At 33.7% G+C, this 12,828-nt stretch overlaps 1 protein-coding gene across 2 annotated transcripts in view; it reads left to right on the forward strand.

Annotated features, from left to right (window-relative positions):
* Positions 1–12,828, forward strand: part of LOC127708001 (phosphatidylinositol 3,4,5-trisphosphate 3-phosphatase and dual-specificity protein phosphatase PTEN-like) — a 57,788-nt gene that overhangs the window by 27,725 nt on the left and 17,235 nt on the right. For both annotated transcript variants that reach the window (XM_052212786.1, XM_052212787.1), the window contains 2 exons: positions 1,907–2,014; positions 9,023–9,164. In XM_052212786.1, coding sequence (XP_052068746.1) covers positions 1,907–2,014; positions 9,023–9,164 — 250 coding nt within the window. The remainder of the gene's footprint in view (positions 1–1,906; positions 2,015–9,022; positions 9,165–12,828) is intronic.

A 12,828-nucleotide genomic window follows, 5' to 3' on the forward strand; every position in this document is an offset into this window, starting at 1 on the left:
ATTTCTTTTGCAAAAAAACAAAATTGTGTTTGTTATTTGCATAATTTTGGTGGTCAAAACATGCAAAACCTTAGGACCACCACTTTCCAAGAACTATACCTTTTCCTTCTTTCTATTTTGTTCGTCTGTTCATCCATCAAATATTCCCATCACACTCGTCTTAGGTACTAATAAACCGAATGACATTATATTTGGTCAGCAGCTTGGTAGTGTGTTGTAAGGTGTGAGAACTCTTTGGATCTGTCCTATACCATGTATACCTACTTCTTGTTTATCGATAATTTTTTAGCAGGACAACATATGCATTCTGGTTTTACACTGATTTCAACAAATTCAACAATTAAAACCCAGAAATTCTGTACAGTGGAATTAAAATTCATAGCATTCTTTTTAAGTCAAAGCTAAGGCCTCGAAAAAAGACTGTTGGTTTACCCTAAGCCCTTTCAGACTGTTTTTACCGTTCGGGTCAATTTTTTACTGACGAAAAAAAAGAGCAAGAATCTTGTTTTGAGACAATTTTCAATGATGATTAAATTGTCTGATAATTTCTTAAAAGGTGTTCCATTTATCTTTCTTAAAAGTTTGAAAAAGCTTATATCACATTGTAGATCAAGATATAATGTCAAACAAAAGTTACTTTTCAAAAATTTCCCGTTGTTTAAGAAAAAATTCTCTGTTACAGGAAACTGTGTGTTCCTTTTTGTCGAGCCTTCGACTTTTGTCGAAAAAGCGAGACATAGCGATCCTAAATTCCGTCATCGTTGTTGTCGTCGCTGTTGTTGTTGTCGTCGGCGGCGTCCACAAATATTCACTCTGTGGTTAAAGTTTTTGAAATTTTAATAACTTTCTTAAACTATCTTGGATTTCTACCAAACTTGGACAGAAGCTTGTTTATGATCATAAGATAATATTCCAAAGTAAATTTTGTAAAAAAAAAATTCCATTTTATCTGTATTTTACTTATAAATGGACTTAGTTTTTCTGCCAGGAAACATTACATTCACTCTGTGGTTAAAGTTTTTGAAATTTTAATAACTTTATTAAACTGTCCTGGATTTCTACCAAACTTGGAAAGAAGCTTGTTTATGATCATAAGATAGTATCCAGAAGTAAATTTTGTAAAAAAAAAAATCCATTTTTTCCGTATTTTACTTATAAATGGACTTAGTTTTTCTGCCAGTTAACATTACATTCACTCTGTGGTTAAAGTTTTTAAAATTTTAACAACTTTCTTAAACTATCCTGGATTTGTACCAAACTTGGACAGAAGCTTGTTTATGATTAAAAGCTAGTATCTAGAAGGAAATTTATTTAAAATGTTGTTCCATTTTTTCCGTATTTTACTTATAAATGGACTTAGTTTTTCTTCCAGTTAACATTACATTCAGTCTGCAGTTTAAGTTTTTAAAACATTTATAGATTCATAAACTATCCTGGATTTTTACCAAACTTGGACAGAAGCTACTTACAATGAAAAGATAGTATAGAGAGGAATATTTTTATTAATTTTTTTCCTCATTTTTGTTGAGCCTGCGATTAACAGCAAAAGTAGGCGAGACACTAGGTTCCGCGGAACCATTACGAATTTTTTAAGAATAAAAATAAAATAAAAAGTTATTCCTGCTTGCCAATCTTTTAAAATTTGTTTGTGTATGGGGAATCCAGCATTTAATTTTCAATGGCCTAATGTCAACTGTTGAACCTACCTGAAAATACATAAATGTAAAAAGTAAAATAACAAAAATACCGAACTCCAAGGAAAATTCAAATCAGAAAGTCCCTTATCAAATGGCGAAAATCAAATGCTCAAACACATCAAACGAATGCAAAACAACTGTCATATTCCTGACTTGGTACCGGCATTTCCTTTTGTATAAAATGGTGGAAATATTATTTATAATTGCAGGGAAGAACTGGTGTTATGATATGTGCCTATATGTTACACAGAAACAAATTTGATAACTGTAAAGAAGCACTGCGGTTCTATGGCCAGGCACGAACACAGGATGAAAAGGTTTGCTGTATAATATGACAAATACTAAGATTACCTTGCTCAAAATTTCTCTCGAAAATGTATTATTCAAGTTTATACTGCAACTGTGCTATTTGCACAGTCAAATTGCATTGACCATGTATTCATTTGTGAATTTCATGGACTGTATTTCGCCTTGTTAGTGACGTTGATAATGTGTTTCTGTTTCAAGACTTTTATTTTTATGACATCAATAAGGGTACATGTTTGCTGAATTTTTAAGTCACATGCTTCAGTTTCAAAATTAATTGTTTTTACCCAAAATATTTCATTTAGAACAGTTGTAAATTTATGTAGCAGTATAAAGAGAACAAACATAGATTGTCTCAAAATATAAATTTATTTGTATTCGGCTTTAAAACAGGACAGAAATGCTCGATACAGCCTTGCATTCTACCTGTTCGTAAGCGTTGTACAAATAAATGTAAGCCTAATACAAATAAATGTTATCTTGTGAGACAATGTATTCTATTCATAGTGTATTATTTGAGTACAGGTCAGTGTATGTTGTACTTTCTGTCACTATCAAATTGAATACTGTAAGCTAAGTTTTGCCAGCGATTTACTTTCACTACTTTCACGAGTAGAAAAAGAACACCATTATGCATCACTGCCAATATGTAAAACTTGGAGCTTACCTTATATATGTATTCCAATTAGAAAACTGTGAAAACTTGGAGCTTACCTTATATAAATATTCCAATTAGAAAACTGTGAAAATAAATTGCCTCAAAATCAGCTAGAAAAGAGACTGGGGAAAGATACCAAAGGGACATTCAAACTCATAAGTCGAAAATAAACTGACAACTCCATGGCTAAAAAAGAAAAAGACCAAAAGACAAACAACAGTACACAAAACACGACATAGAAAACTAAAGACTGAGCAACAAGAACCCCACCAAAATCTGGGGGTGAGAAAGGGTTAAATGCAAAATAAAAGTATCAGTGAAAATAATTTGATTTGTAGTATTGCATATGTTCAGCAAAATTTTTTAAAATTCATCTCTGGTGAGCCATTAGTTATTACATACTACAAAAAAGTAACATTAAAAAGATATAAACAGGAATAATAAAAAAGAAGTGATATCATAGTCTTCATGGCCACATCAACCACTGAAACTTAGAAAACATACAAAGATAAACAACAATGAACAACACATTGTCCAGATAGCTGAATTTGATACAGGCACAAAATGTTGTAGGTTAAACCAGGTGGACAATCCTCCCGTTGTAGATCAAATGTTGTGAAACTAAAACACACTAAAAAAACGGCGTCGTCGTCCGAATACACATTAGTTTTCGCACTCTAACTTTAGTTTAAGGGAATGGATCTCATTGAAATTTTACCATAAGGTTCAATACCACAAAAGGAAGGTGGGGATTGATTTTGGGGGTTATGGTACTAACAGTTAAGGAATTAGGGGCCAAAAGGGGCCAAAAATAAGCATTTTTGTAACTTCCAGACATAACTTGTGTGTAAGTGTATGGATCTCTCTGACATTGTACCACAAGGTTCCATATCACAAAGGGAATGCTGGGATTGATTTTGGGGGTAATTGTCTCCAAATTTTAGGAATTAGGGGCCAAAAAGGGGCAAAAAACAAGCATTTTTCTAGTTTCATGACAATAACTTGTTTGTAAGTGTATGGATCTTTATGAAATTGTACTACAAGGTTCCATATCACAAAGGGAAGGCTGGGATTGAGTTTGGGGGTAATTGCCCTAAACGTTTAGGAATTTGGGGCCAAAAAGGGGCCAAAAAACAAGCATTTTTCTAGTTTCCAGACAATAACTTGTGTTCAAGTGTATGAATCTCTCTGAAATTGTGCTGCAAGGTACCATACCACAAAGGGAAAGCTGGGATTGAGTTTGGGGGCGATGAATCATAAGGGGGTTCAAAAAATTGGGGGGGGGGGGGATTTTTTTTTTCCTTTTTTTTCTTTAACATTTTCCATTTTAAATTGGTTATTTCTGATTTATATATAAAAGCAAATAATAATGATATGGTTTGAATAGGCATACATGTGAACCTCCCGACGGGAGTACAATAATCCCGTTTTCAGGGGTCTCCTCCCCCCCTCCCGTTGAAAAAATCCCGTGTATGAAATTTTTCATGAATGAAAAATTTCTGCCCAACATAACATCTCAGGCATCTGGTGTAACTGACATTACCTGAAGTTATATTTTACCTGTAAATCAATTAACATGCATAATTATATGGCTTCACTTGTCAGCTTGGGTGTCAAACATACTGGTAAGCAACGATTTTTACCTCAGGCTAACTGCCATTGTGTAACAAAAACTGTGTATTTATCCTGTTTTAAGTTACTTTCCTTTTAATAATGAAAATTTTTAAAAGAATATAAATAAAATATAAATTGAACAAATAATCATAAAAGGATGGTTATTAAATGATTTTAAATGTCATAGGACAAATAAAAAAATAATAATTTGAAAATTATTTGAGGATTCTATACTTCCTTTTAAGGCTTAAATTGAAATTTATATAATAACTATGACCCTAACTTTACAGATAGAATGAATTTCTGAGTTTGCAAATAAAAACTATTTGCAAGAGAAAAAAAAATAAAATAAAAACTATTTGCAGACAGCTAAACAAATGTTCTGGTTGCAATGATTGTTTTATAGAATATGAAGTAAAAAATTTAAAGAACATACTGGAAAAAAACAATGTTAGATTGAACATGTAGAATATAAAGATGGAGAAACTTTATAAGTACAAGGGTACTATAAACATAATAAATTGGTTGGAAAGTTGAAGAAAACACACTTTAAAAGACCATTTTTACAGCACACGGTTACATTTACAACAAAATTAATGTCGATTAAAAACCTCCTGATCTGAGTCCTAATCTCCTGACCAAAATTTCCCAATCTCCTGATCTGAGTTTCACAGTCCATCACATGTATGAATAGGTAAATTGAAAATTTTTAAGTTCTTAGACCACTTTCATTCTGTGTCAGAAACCTATGCTGTGTCAAATATTTAATCACAATCCAAATTCAGTGCTGTATCAAGCTTGAATGTTGTGTCCATACTTGCCCCAACTGTTCAGGGTTCGACCTCTGCGGTCGTATCAAGCTGCGCCCCAGCGGAGCATTTTATTATTTATTTCGTAGGTATAGGTTTATAACCACCCTTCAATTCAAATGTTTAATGTAGTAGAAATTTTCTAGAGTCTTGTTTGCAGATGTTGGTAAAACCACAAAATCGAATATCCACAAAAATTACAAACTTTCCTCAATCCATGGAAATTGGTATCCATGAAAATAAATCATTGTTTTCATTCGTTTGTTCTTTTGTTCATTTGTTTGTTCCTTCCTCTGCACTTTGTATTCATTTATAACCCCTCCTTAAAAAGAAAGACTAGATTTCAAGGAAAATTCTCAAACTTTTAAGTATTGAATGACAGTGTTCACCTGTGAATTGCTATTAATTTTTATACGACCGCAAAAAAATTTTTGTGGTCGTATATTGGTATGACGTTGGCGTCGTCGTCGTCGTCGTCGTCGTCCGGCGTCGTCCTGCGTCGTCCGAAGACACATTGGTTTTCGCACTCTAACTTTAGTTTAAGTGAATGGATCTTTATGAAATTTTACCACAAAGTTCAATACCACAAAAGGAAGGTTGGGATTGATTTTGGGGGTTATGGTAATAACAGTAAAGGAATTAGGGGCCAAAAAGGGGCCAAAAATAAGCATTTTTGTAACTTCCAGACATAACTTGTGTGTTAGTGTATGGATCTCTCTGACATTGTACCACAAGGTTCCATATCACTAAAGGAATGCTGGGATTGATTTTGGGGGTAATTGCCTCCAAGTTTTAGGAATTAGGGGCCAAAAAAGGGGCAAAAAACAAGCATTTTTCTAGTTTCATGACAATAACTTGTGTGTAAGTGTATGGATCTTTCTGAAATTGTACTACAAGGTTCCATATCACAGAGGGAAAGCTGGGTTTGAGTTTGGGGGTAATTGCCCTAAACGTTTAGGAATTTGGGGCCAAAAAGGGGCCAAAAAACACATGTTTTTCTAGTTTCCAGACAATAACTTGTATTCAAGTGTATGGATCTGTCTGAAATTGTACTGCAAGGTACCATACCACAAAGGGAAGGCTGGGATTGAGTTTGGGGGTGATGAATCATAATGGGGGTTCAAAAAATTTTGGGGGGGGATTTATTTTTTTTTCCTTTTTTTTCTTTTTTTCCTTTTTTGTTTCTTTTAAAATTTTCCATTTTAAGTTGGTTATTTCTGATTTATATTTAAAATCAAATAATAATGATATGGTAGGAGATACACACCAAACAGGATGTGTAAATTATTATATAATAAGTATTGTGCAATAGCAAAAAATTTTCAATTGCACAGTATTGCACAATAGCAAGAAATCTTCAATTGCACAGTATTGCGCAATAGCAAGAAATCTTCAATTGCACAGTATTGCGCAATAGCAAGAAATATCCAATAGCACAATATTGCGCAATAGCAAGAAATTGTCAATTGTACAGTATTGCGCAATAGCAAGAAATATTTAATAGCACAGGATTGTGCAAAAGAAGATACTTCCTATAAATTGCTTATTTCTTGACCAATTTCAATGGGGTTTTATTCTTGATTTCATGGGGTTCTTTAATATGCTGAATCTAACCATGTATTTAGTTTTTGGATTTTGGGCCCCGTTTTTAAATTGGTCCACATTGAGGTCCAAAGGGTCCAAAATTAAACTTTGTTTGATTTCATCAAAAATTGAATTATTGGGGTTCTTTGATATGCCGAATCTAACTGTGTATTTAGATTCTTAAATTTTGGTTCCGTTTTCAAATTGGTCTACATTAAGGTCCAAAGGGTCCAAAATTAAACTTAGTTTGATTTTAACAAAAATTGAATTCTTAGGGTTCTTTGATATGCTGAATCTAAACATGTATTTAGATTTTTGATTATGGGCCCAGTTTTCAAGTTGGTCCAAATCGGGGTCCAAAATTAAACTTTGTTTGATTTCAACAAAATTGAATATATGGGGTTCTTTGATATGCTGAATCTAACCATGTATTTAGATTTTTGATTTTTGGGCCCCGTTATCAACTTTGTCCACATTGAGGTCAAAAGGGTCCAAAATTAAACTTTGTTTGATTTCATCAAAAATTGAATTATTGGGGTTCTTTGATATGCCGAATCTAACCGTGTATTTAGATTCTTAATTTTTGGTTCCGTTTTCAAATTGGTCTACATTAAGGTCCAAAGGGTCCAAAATTAAACTTAGTTTGATTTTAACAAAAATTGAATTCTTAGGGTTCTTTGATATGCTGAATCTAAACATGTATTTAGATTTTTGATTATGGGCCCAGTTTTCAAGTTGGTCCAAATCGGGGTCCAAAATTAAACTTTGTTTGATTTCAACAAAAATTGAATATATGGGGTTCTTTGATATGCTGAATCTAACCATGTATTTAGATTTTTGATTTTTGGGCCCCGTTATCAACTTTGTCCACATTGAGGTCAAAAGGGTCCAAAATTAAACTTTGTTTGATTTCATCAAAAATTGAATTATTGGGGTTCTTTGATATGCCGAATCTAACCGTGTATTTAGATTCTTAATTTTTGGTTCCGTTTTCAAATTGGTCTACATTAAGGTCCAAAGGGTCCAAAATTAAACTTAGTTTGATTTTAACAAAAATTGAATTCTTAGGGTTCTTTGATATGCTGAATCTAAACATGTATTTAGATTTTTGATTATGGGCCCAGTTTTCAAGTTGGTCCAAATCGGGGTCCAAAATTAAACTTTGTTTGATTTCAACAAAAATTGAATATATGGGGTTCTTTGATATGCTGAATCTAACCATGTATTTAGATTTTTGATTTTTGGGCCCCGTTATCAACTTTGTCCACATTGAGGTCAAAAGGGTCCAAAATTAAACTTTGTTTGATTTCATCAAAAATTGAATTCTTGGGGTTCTTTGATATGCTGAATCTAACCATGTATTTAGATTTTGGATATTGGACCATAATAGGTGAATGTCCAATTTAAAATTTTTAAGTTCTTAGACCACATTCAATCTGTGTTAGAAACCTATGCTGTGTCAAATATTTAATCACAATCCAAATCCAAAGCTGTATCAAGCTTGAATGTTGTGTCCATACTTCCCCCAACTGTTCAGGGTTCGACCTCTGCGGTCGTATCAAGCTGCGCCCTGCGGAGCATTTTATTTAATCCTTATAATTTTTTGGGGTTTCCTATACCAAAACATGGACTTTTCCTTATCTATACATGCTATACCCTATACAGGAGAAATAGTATTAATTTATGAGCCCTGCTCACAGTTTGTCTAGTTAAGATACTGTTTCAGAAATTTATGCTGTTAAATACTGTGTCAGAAGTTAGTTGAACATGTTGACTAGAACAAAAAGATTTGACAAAACACCCAGATGTTTCATTTGTTTGAAAATTTCTTAGAACCTTCTGTATATAATGCAATTGTTCATCTATGAAGTTTTTGGGTCTGAATTATATTTGGTATGCAGCAAAACATGGACTGGAAATACAATTTTTTATGGCCCACCTACGATAGATGAGGAGTCATTATGTTTTTCGGTCTGTGCGTCCGTTTGTTTGTCCGTCCGTTCAACCGTCTGTCTCGCTTCAGGTTAAAGTTTTTGGTCAAGGTAGTTTTTGATGAAGTTGAAGTCCAATCAACTTAAAACTTTGTACACATGTTCCCTATGATATGATCTTTCTAATTTTAATGCCAAATTAGAGTTTTGACCCCAATTTCATGGTCCACTGAACATAGAAAATGATAGTGCGAGTGGGGCATCCGTGCACTATGGACACATTCATGTTTCAATTATATCAGTAAAATACAATTCCAATAGACTTTAGTTAGTAGTAGTTTTCTACTGTTTTCTTTTAACGTGATCACATGATATGTAATTGTAAAGTTGCCTTAATTTTAATTGTATATTTGTACATTTCAGGGAGTAACCATTCCTAGCCAGAGACGCTACGTAGAATACTATGAATATTTAATTAGAAACAAATTAGATTACAAGCCAGTAGCATTGTTGTTAAAAGGCATAGAATTTATAACAGTTCCCATGCATAATGGAAGTGGATGTTGTAAGTGAAATCATAGATATAGGATATATAAATATGTAAATAAGGAGGCGTGGTATAATTTCCTATGAAAAAACTATCAGCCTCAGAACAAAAGGGTGAGAATATAAACAATTGCAGGTCACCAAAAACAACATAAAAAACTAAATACTGGCCATTTCGAATCAAAAACTTAACAGTGATCTCAAGTGCTCTGGAAGAGTAAGCAAATCCTGCTCCAAATGTTCCTGTTAGTTTTAAGCTTTAAAACAGAAAACCTTTTTTTGTAACAGATTAAAAGTGATTGATTTGCAAACTATATATTAAATAAACTATTTGTAAACTGGCTTAAAATTGAGATAGTCTTAGGAAAGACGTGAACCTTTTAAATTCATGTTGAAATTTATACATGTTGTGTGGGGTGTACCAGAAAAAAAAAAACAATTTATTCAAATACCAAAATGTATATTGGAAATGCACAATAAAAATTCAACCCATTTTTAACTGGATTTTCAAAGGAAAAATCAGTTATTGATTTGGGGATGTAAGGCAGGCGGGCGGGGGCCAAACAGTGTCCGTTCATTAACATGCATAAGCTTTGACAAATTTTTTTCAAATTTTGATATGTTGTTTCCTGTGACTAAATGAAGGTCAAGTTCAATTTTTACAATTTTAGCTTCTCTCGTTTTTGTCGAGCCTGCGACTTTTGTCGCAGAAAGCTCGACATAGGGATAGTGATCCGGCGGCGGCTACGGCGGCGGCGGCGTTAGCTAACTTCTTAAAAGCTTTATATTTTAGAAGGTGGAAGGTCTGGATGCTTCATACTTTGTATATGGATGCCTCATGTTACGAAGTTTCTGTCAGTCACATGTCCAATGTCCTTGACCTCATTTTCATGGTTCAGTGACTACTTGAAAAAAAAGTTCAGATTTTTTGTAATGTTAGATTCTCTCTTATTATAAGTAATAGGATAACTCTATTTGGTATGTGCGTACCTTGCAAGGTCCTCATGCCCGTCAGACAGTTTTCACTTGACCTCGACCTCATTTCATGGATCAGTGAACAAGGTTAAGTTTTGGTGGTCAAGTCCATATCTCAGATACTATAAGCAATAGGTCTAGTATATTCGGTGTATGGAAGGACTGTAAGGTGTACATGTCCAACTGGCAGGTGTCATCTGACCTTGACCTCATTTTCATGGTTCAGTGGTTATAGTTAAGTTTTTGTGTTTTGGTCTGTTTTTCCTATACTGTATGCCATAGGTCTACTATATTTGGTGTATGGAATGATTGTAAGGTGTACATGTCTAGCGGGCAGGTGTCATCTAACCTTGACCTCATTTTCATTGTTCAGTGGTCAAAGTTAATTTTTTGAGTTTTGGTCTTTTTTTCTAATACTATATGCAATAGTTCAACTATATTTGGTATGTGCGTACCTTGCAAGGTCCTCATGCCCGTCAGACAGTTTTCACTTGACCTCGACCTCATTTCATGGATCAGTGAACAAGGTTAAGTTTTGGTGGTCAAGTCCATATCTCAGATACTATAAGCAATAGGTCTAGTATATTCGGTGTATGGAAGGACTGTAAGGTGTACATGTCCAACTGGCAGGTGTCATCTGACCTTGACCTCATTTTCATGGTTCAGTGGTTATAGTTAAGTTTTTGTGTTTTAGTCTGTTTTTCCTATACTGTATGCCATAGGTCTACTATATTTGGTGTATGGAATGATTGTAAGGTGTACATGTCTAGTGGGCAGGTGTCATCTGACCTTGACCTCATTTTCATGGTTCAGTGGTCAAAGTTAAGTTTTTGAGTTTTGGTCTTTTTTTCTAATACTATATGCAATAGTTCAACTATATTTGGTATGTGCGTACCTTGCAAGGTCCTCGTGCCCGTCACACAGTTTTCACTTGACCTCGACCTCATTTCATGGATCAATGAACAAGGTTAAGTTTTGGTGGTCAAGTCCATATCTCAGATACTATAAGCAATAGGTCTAGTATATTCGGTGTATGGAAGGACTGTAAGGTGTACATGTCCAACTGGCAGGTGTCATCTGACCTTGACCTCATTTTCATGGTTCAGTGGTTATAGTTAAGTTTTTGTGTTTTGGTCTGTTTTTCTTATACTGTATGCCATAGGTCTACTATAGTTGGTGTATGGAATGATTGTAAGGTGTACATGTCTAGCTGGCAGGTGTCTTCTGACCTTGACCTCATTTTCATGGTTCAGTGGTCAAAGTTAAGTTTTTGAGTTTTGGTCTTTTTTTCTAATACTATATGCAATAGGTCATCTATATTTGTTGTATGGAAATATTTTATGATGTACCTGTCAGTCTTGCAGGTTTTATTTGACCTTGACCTCATTTTCACAGTTCATTGCTCAGTGTTAAGTTTTTGTGTTTTGGTCTGTTTTTCTAATACTATAAGCAATAGGTCAACTATATTTGTTGTATGGAAGGATTGCAAGCTGTAGTACATGTCTGCCTGGCATTGTTCATCTGACCTTGACCTCATTTTCTTTGTTCATTGGTCAATGTTTAGTTTTCTTGGTTAAGTCTGTATCTTAGAAACTATAAACAATAGGTCAACTATATTTAGTGTATTGAATGATTGTTAGGTGTACATGTATTTCTTGTTTGGTTTATATGACCTTGACCTCATTTTCTTGGATCATGTTAAGTGTATGTGATAGTTGTAGTAAAGCTTTATATTTAGGACTATCAACATAATATCAATGATTAGTAAAGAAGGCGAGACATTTCAGCGTGTGCACTCTTGTTTCTAATACTATATGCAATAGGTCAACTATAAATGGTGTATGGAAATATTTTATGATGTTCATGTCGGTCTCACAGGTTTTATTTGACCTTGACCTCATTTTCACGGTTCATTTCTCAGTGTTAAGTTTTGTGTTTTGGTCTGTTTTTCTTCAACTATAAGCAATAGATCAACTATATTTGATGTATGGAAGGATTGTAAGGTGTATATGTCTGTCTGGCAGGTATCATCTGACCTTGACCTCATTTTCATGGTTCATTAGTTAATGTTAAGTTTTCGTGGTTAAGTTTGTTTCTTAGATACTATAAGCAATAGGTCAACTATATTTAATGCCTAAATTGATTGTAAGGTGTACATGTCTGTCTGGCATGGTTCATCTGACCTTGACCTCATTTTCATGGTTCATTGGTCAATGTTAAGTTTTCTTGTTTAAGACTGTTTCTTAGAAACAATAAGCAATAGGTCAACTATGTTTGGTTTATTGAATGATTGTAAGGTGTACATGTATTTCGTGTTTGGTTTATCTTGACCTCATTTTCTTGGATCATGTTACCGTAGAAAGGCTTGTATAGTCCGCAGTTTTATTCTCCAAAATTGGATCTTCCAGACAGAGTGCGGACTATAGAGTACAATAAGCAAGAAATAAGAGAAAAATTTCAATTTCGGGGGCGAGGTGGTTAGTTTACGTTCCGCCATCTTTGTTATTTATATTGTAGAGGGCGCTCATCATTTTTCAAACTAATAATTTTAACTCATCCATATTAATAAGTTATTTCTATTCAATATCAAATTAATACTGATAAATATAAAAACTAAACCTTTCATTACAAATTTCTCGTTTCTTTTTAATGCATTGGTTGAAATAAACTGGTATCTGCTTGATTGAAACGATACAAACATAGTGAAA

This window comes from Mytilus californianus, unplaced genomic scaffold (assembly GCF_021869535.1).
Source record: "Mytilus californianus isolate M0D057914Y unplaced genomic scaffold, xbMytCali1.0.p SCAF_7, whole genome shotgun sequence".
In the NCBI taxonomy this organism is placed as follows: Eukaryota; Metazoa; Mollusca; class Bivalvia; order Mytilida; family Mytilidae; genus Mytilus; species Mytilus californianus.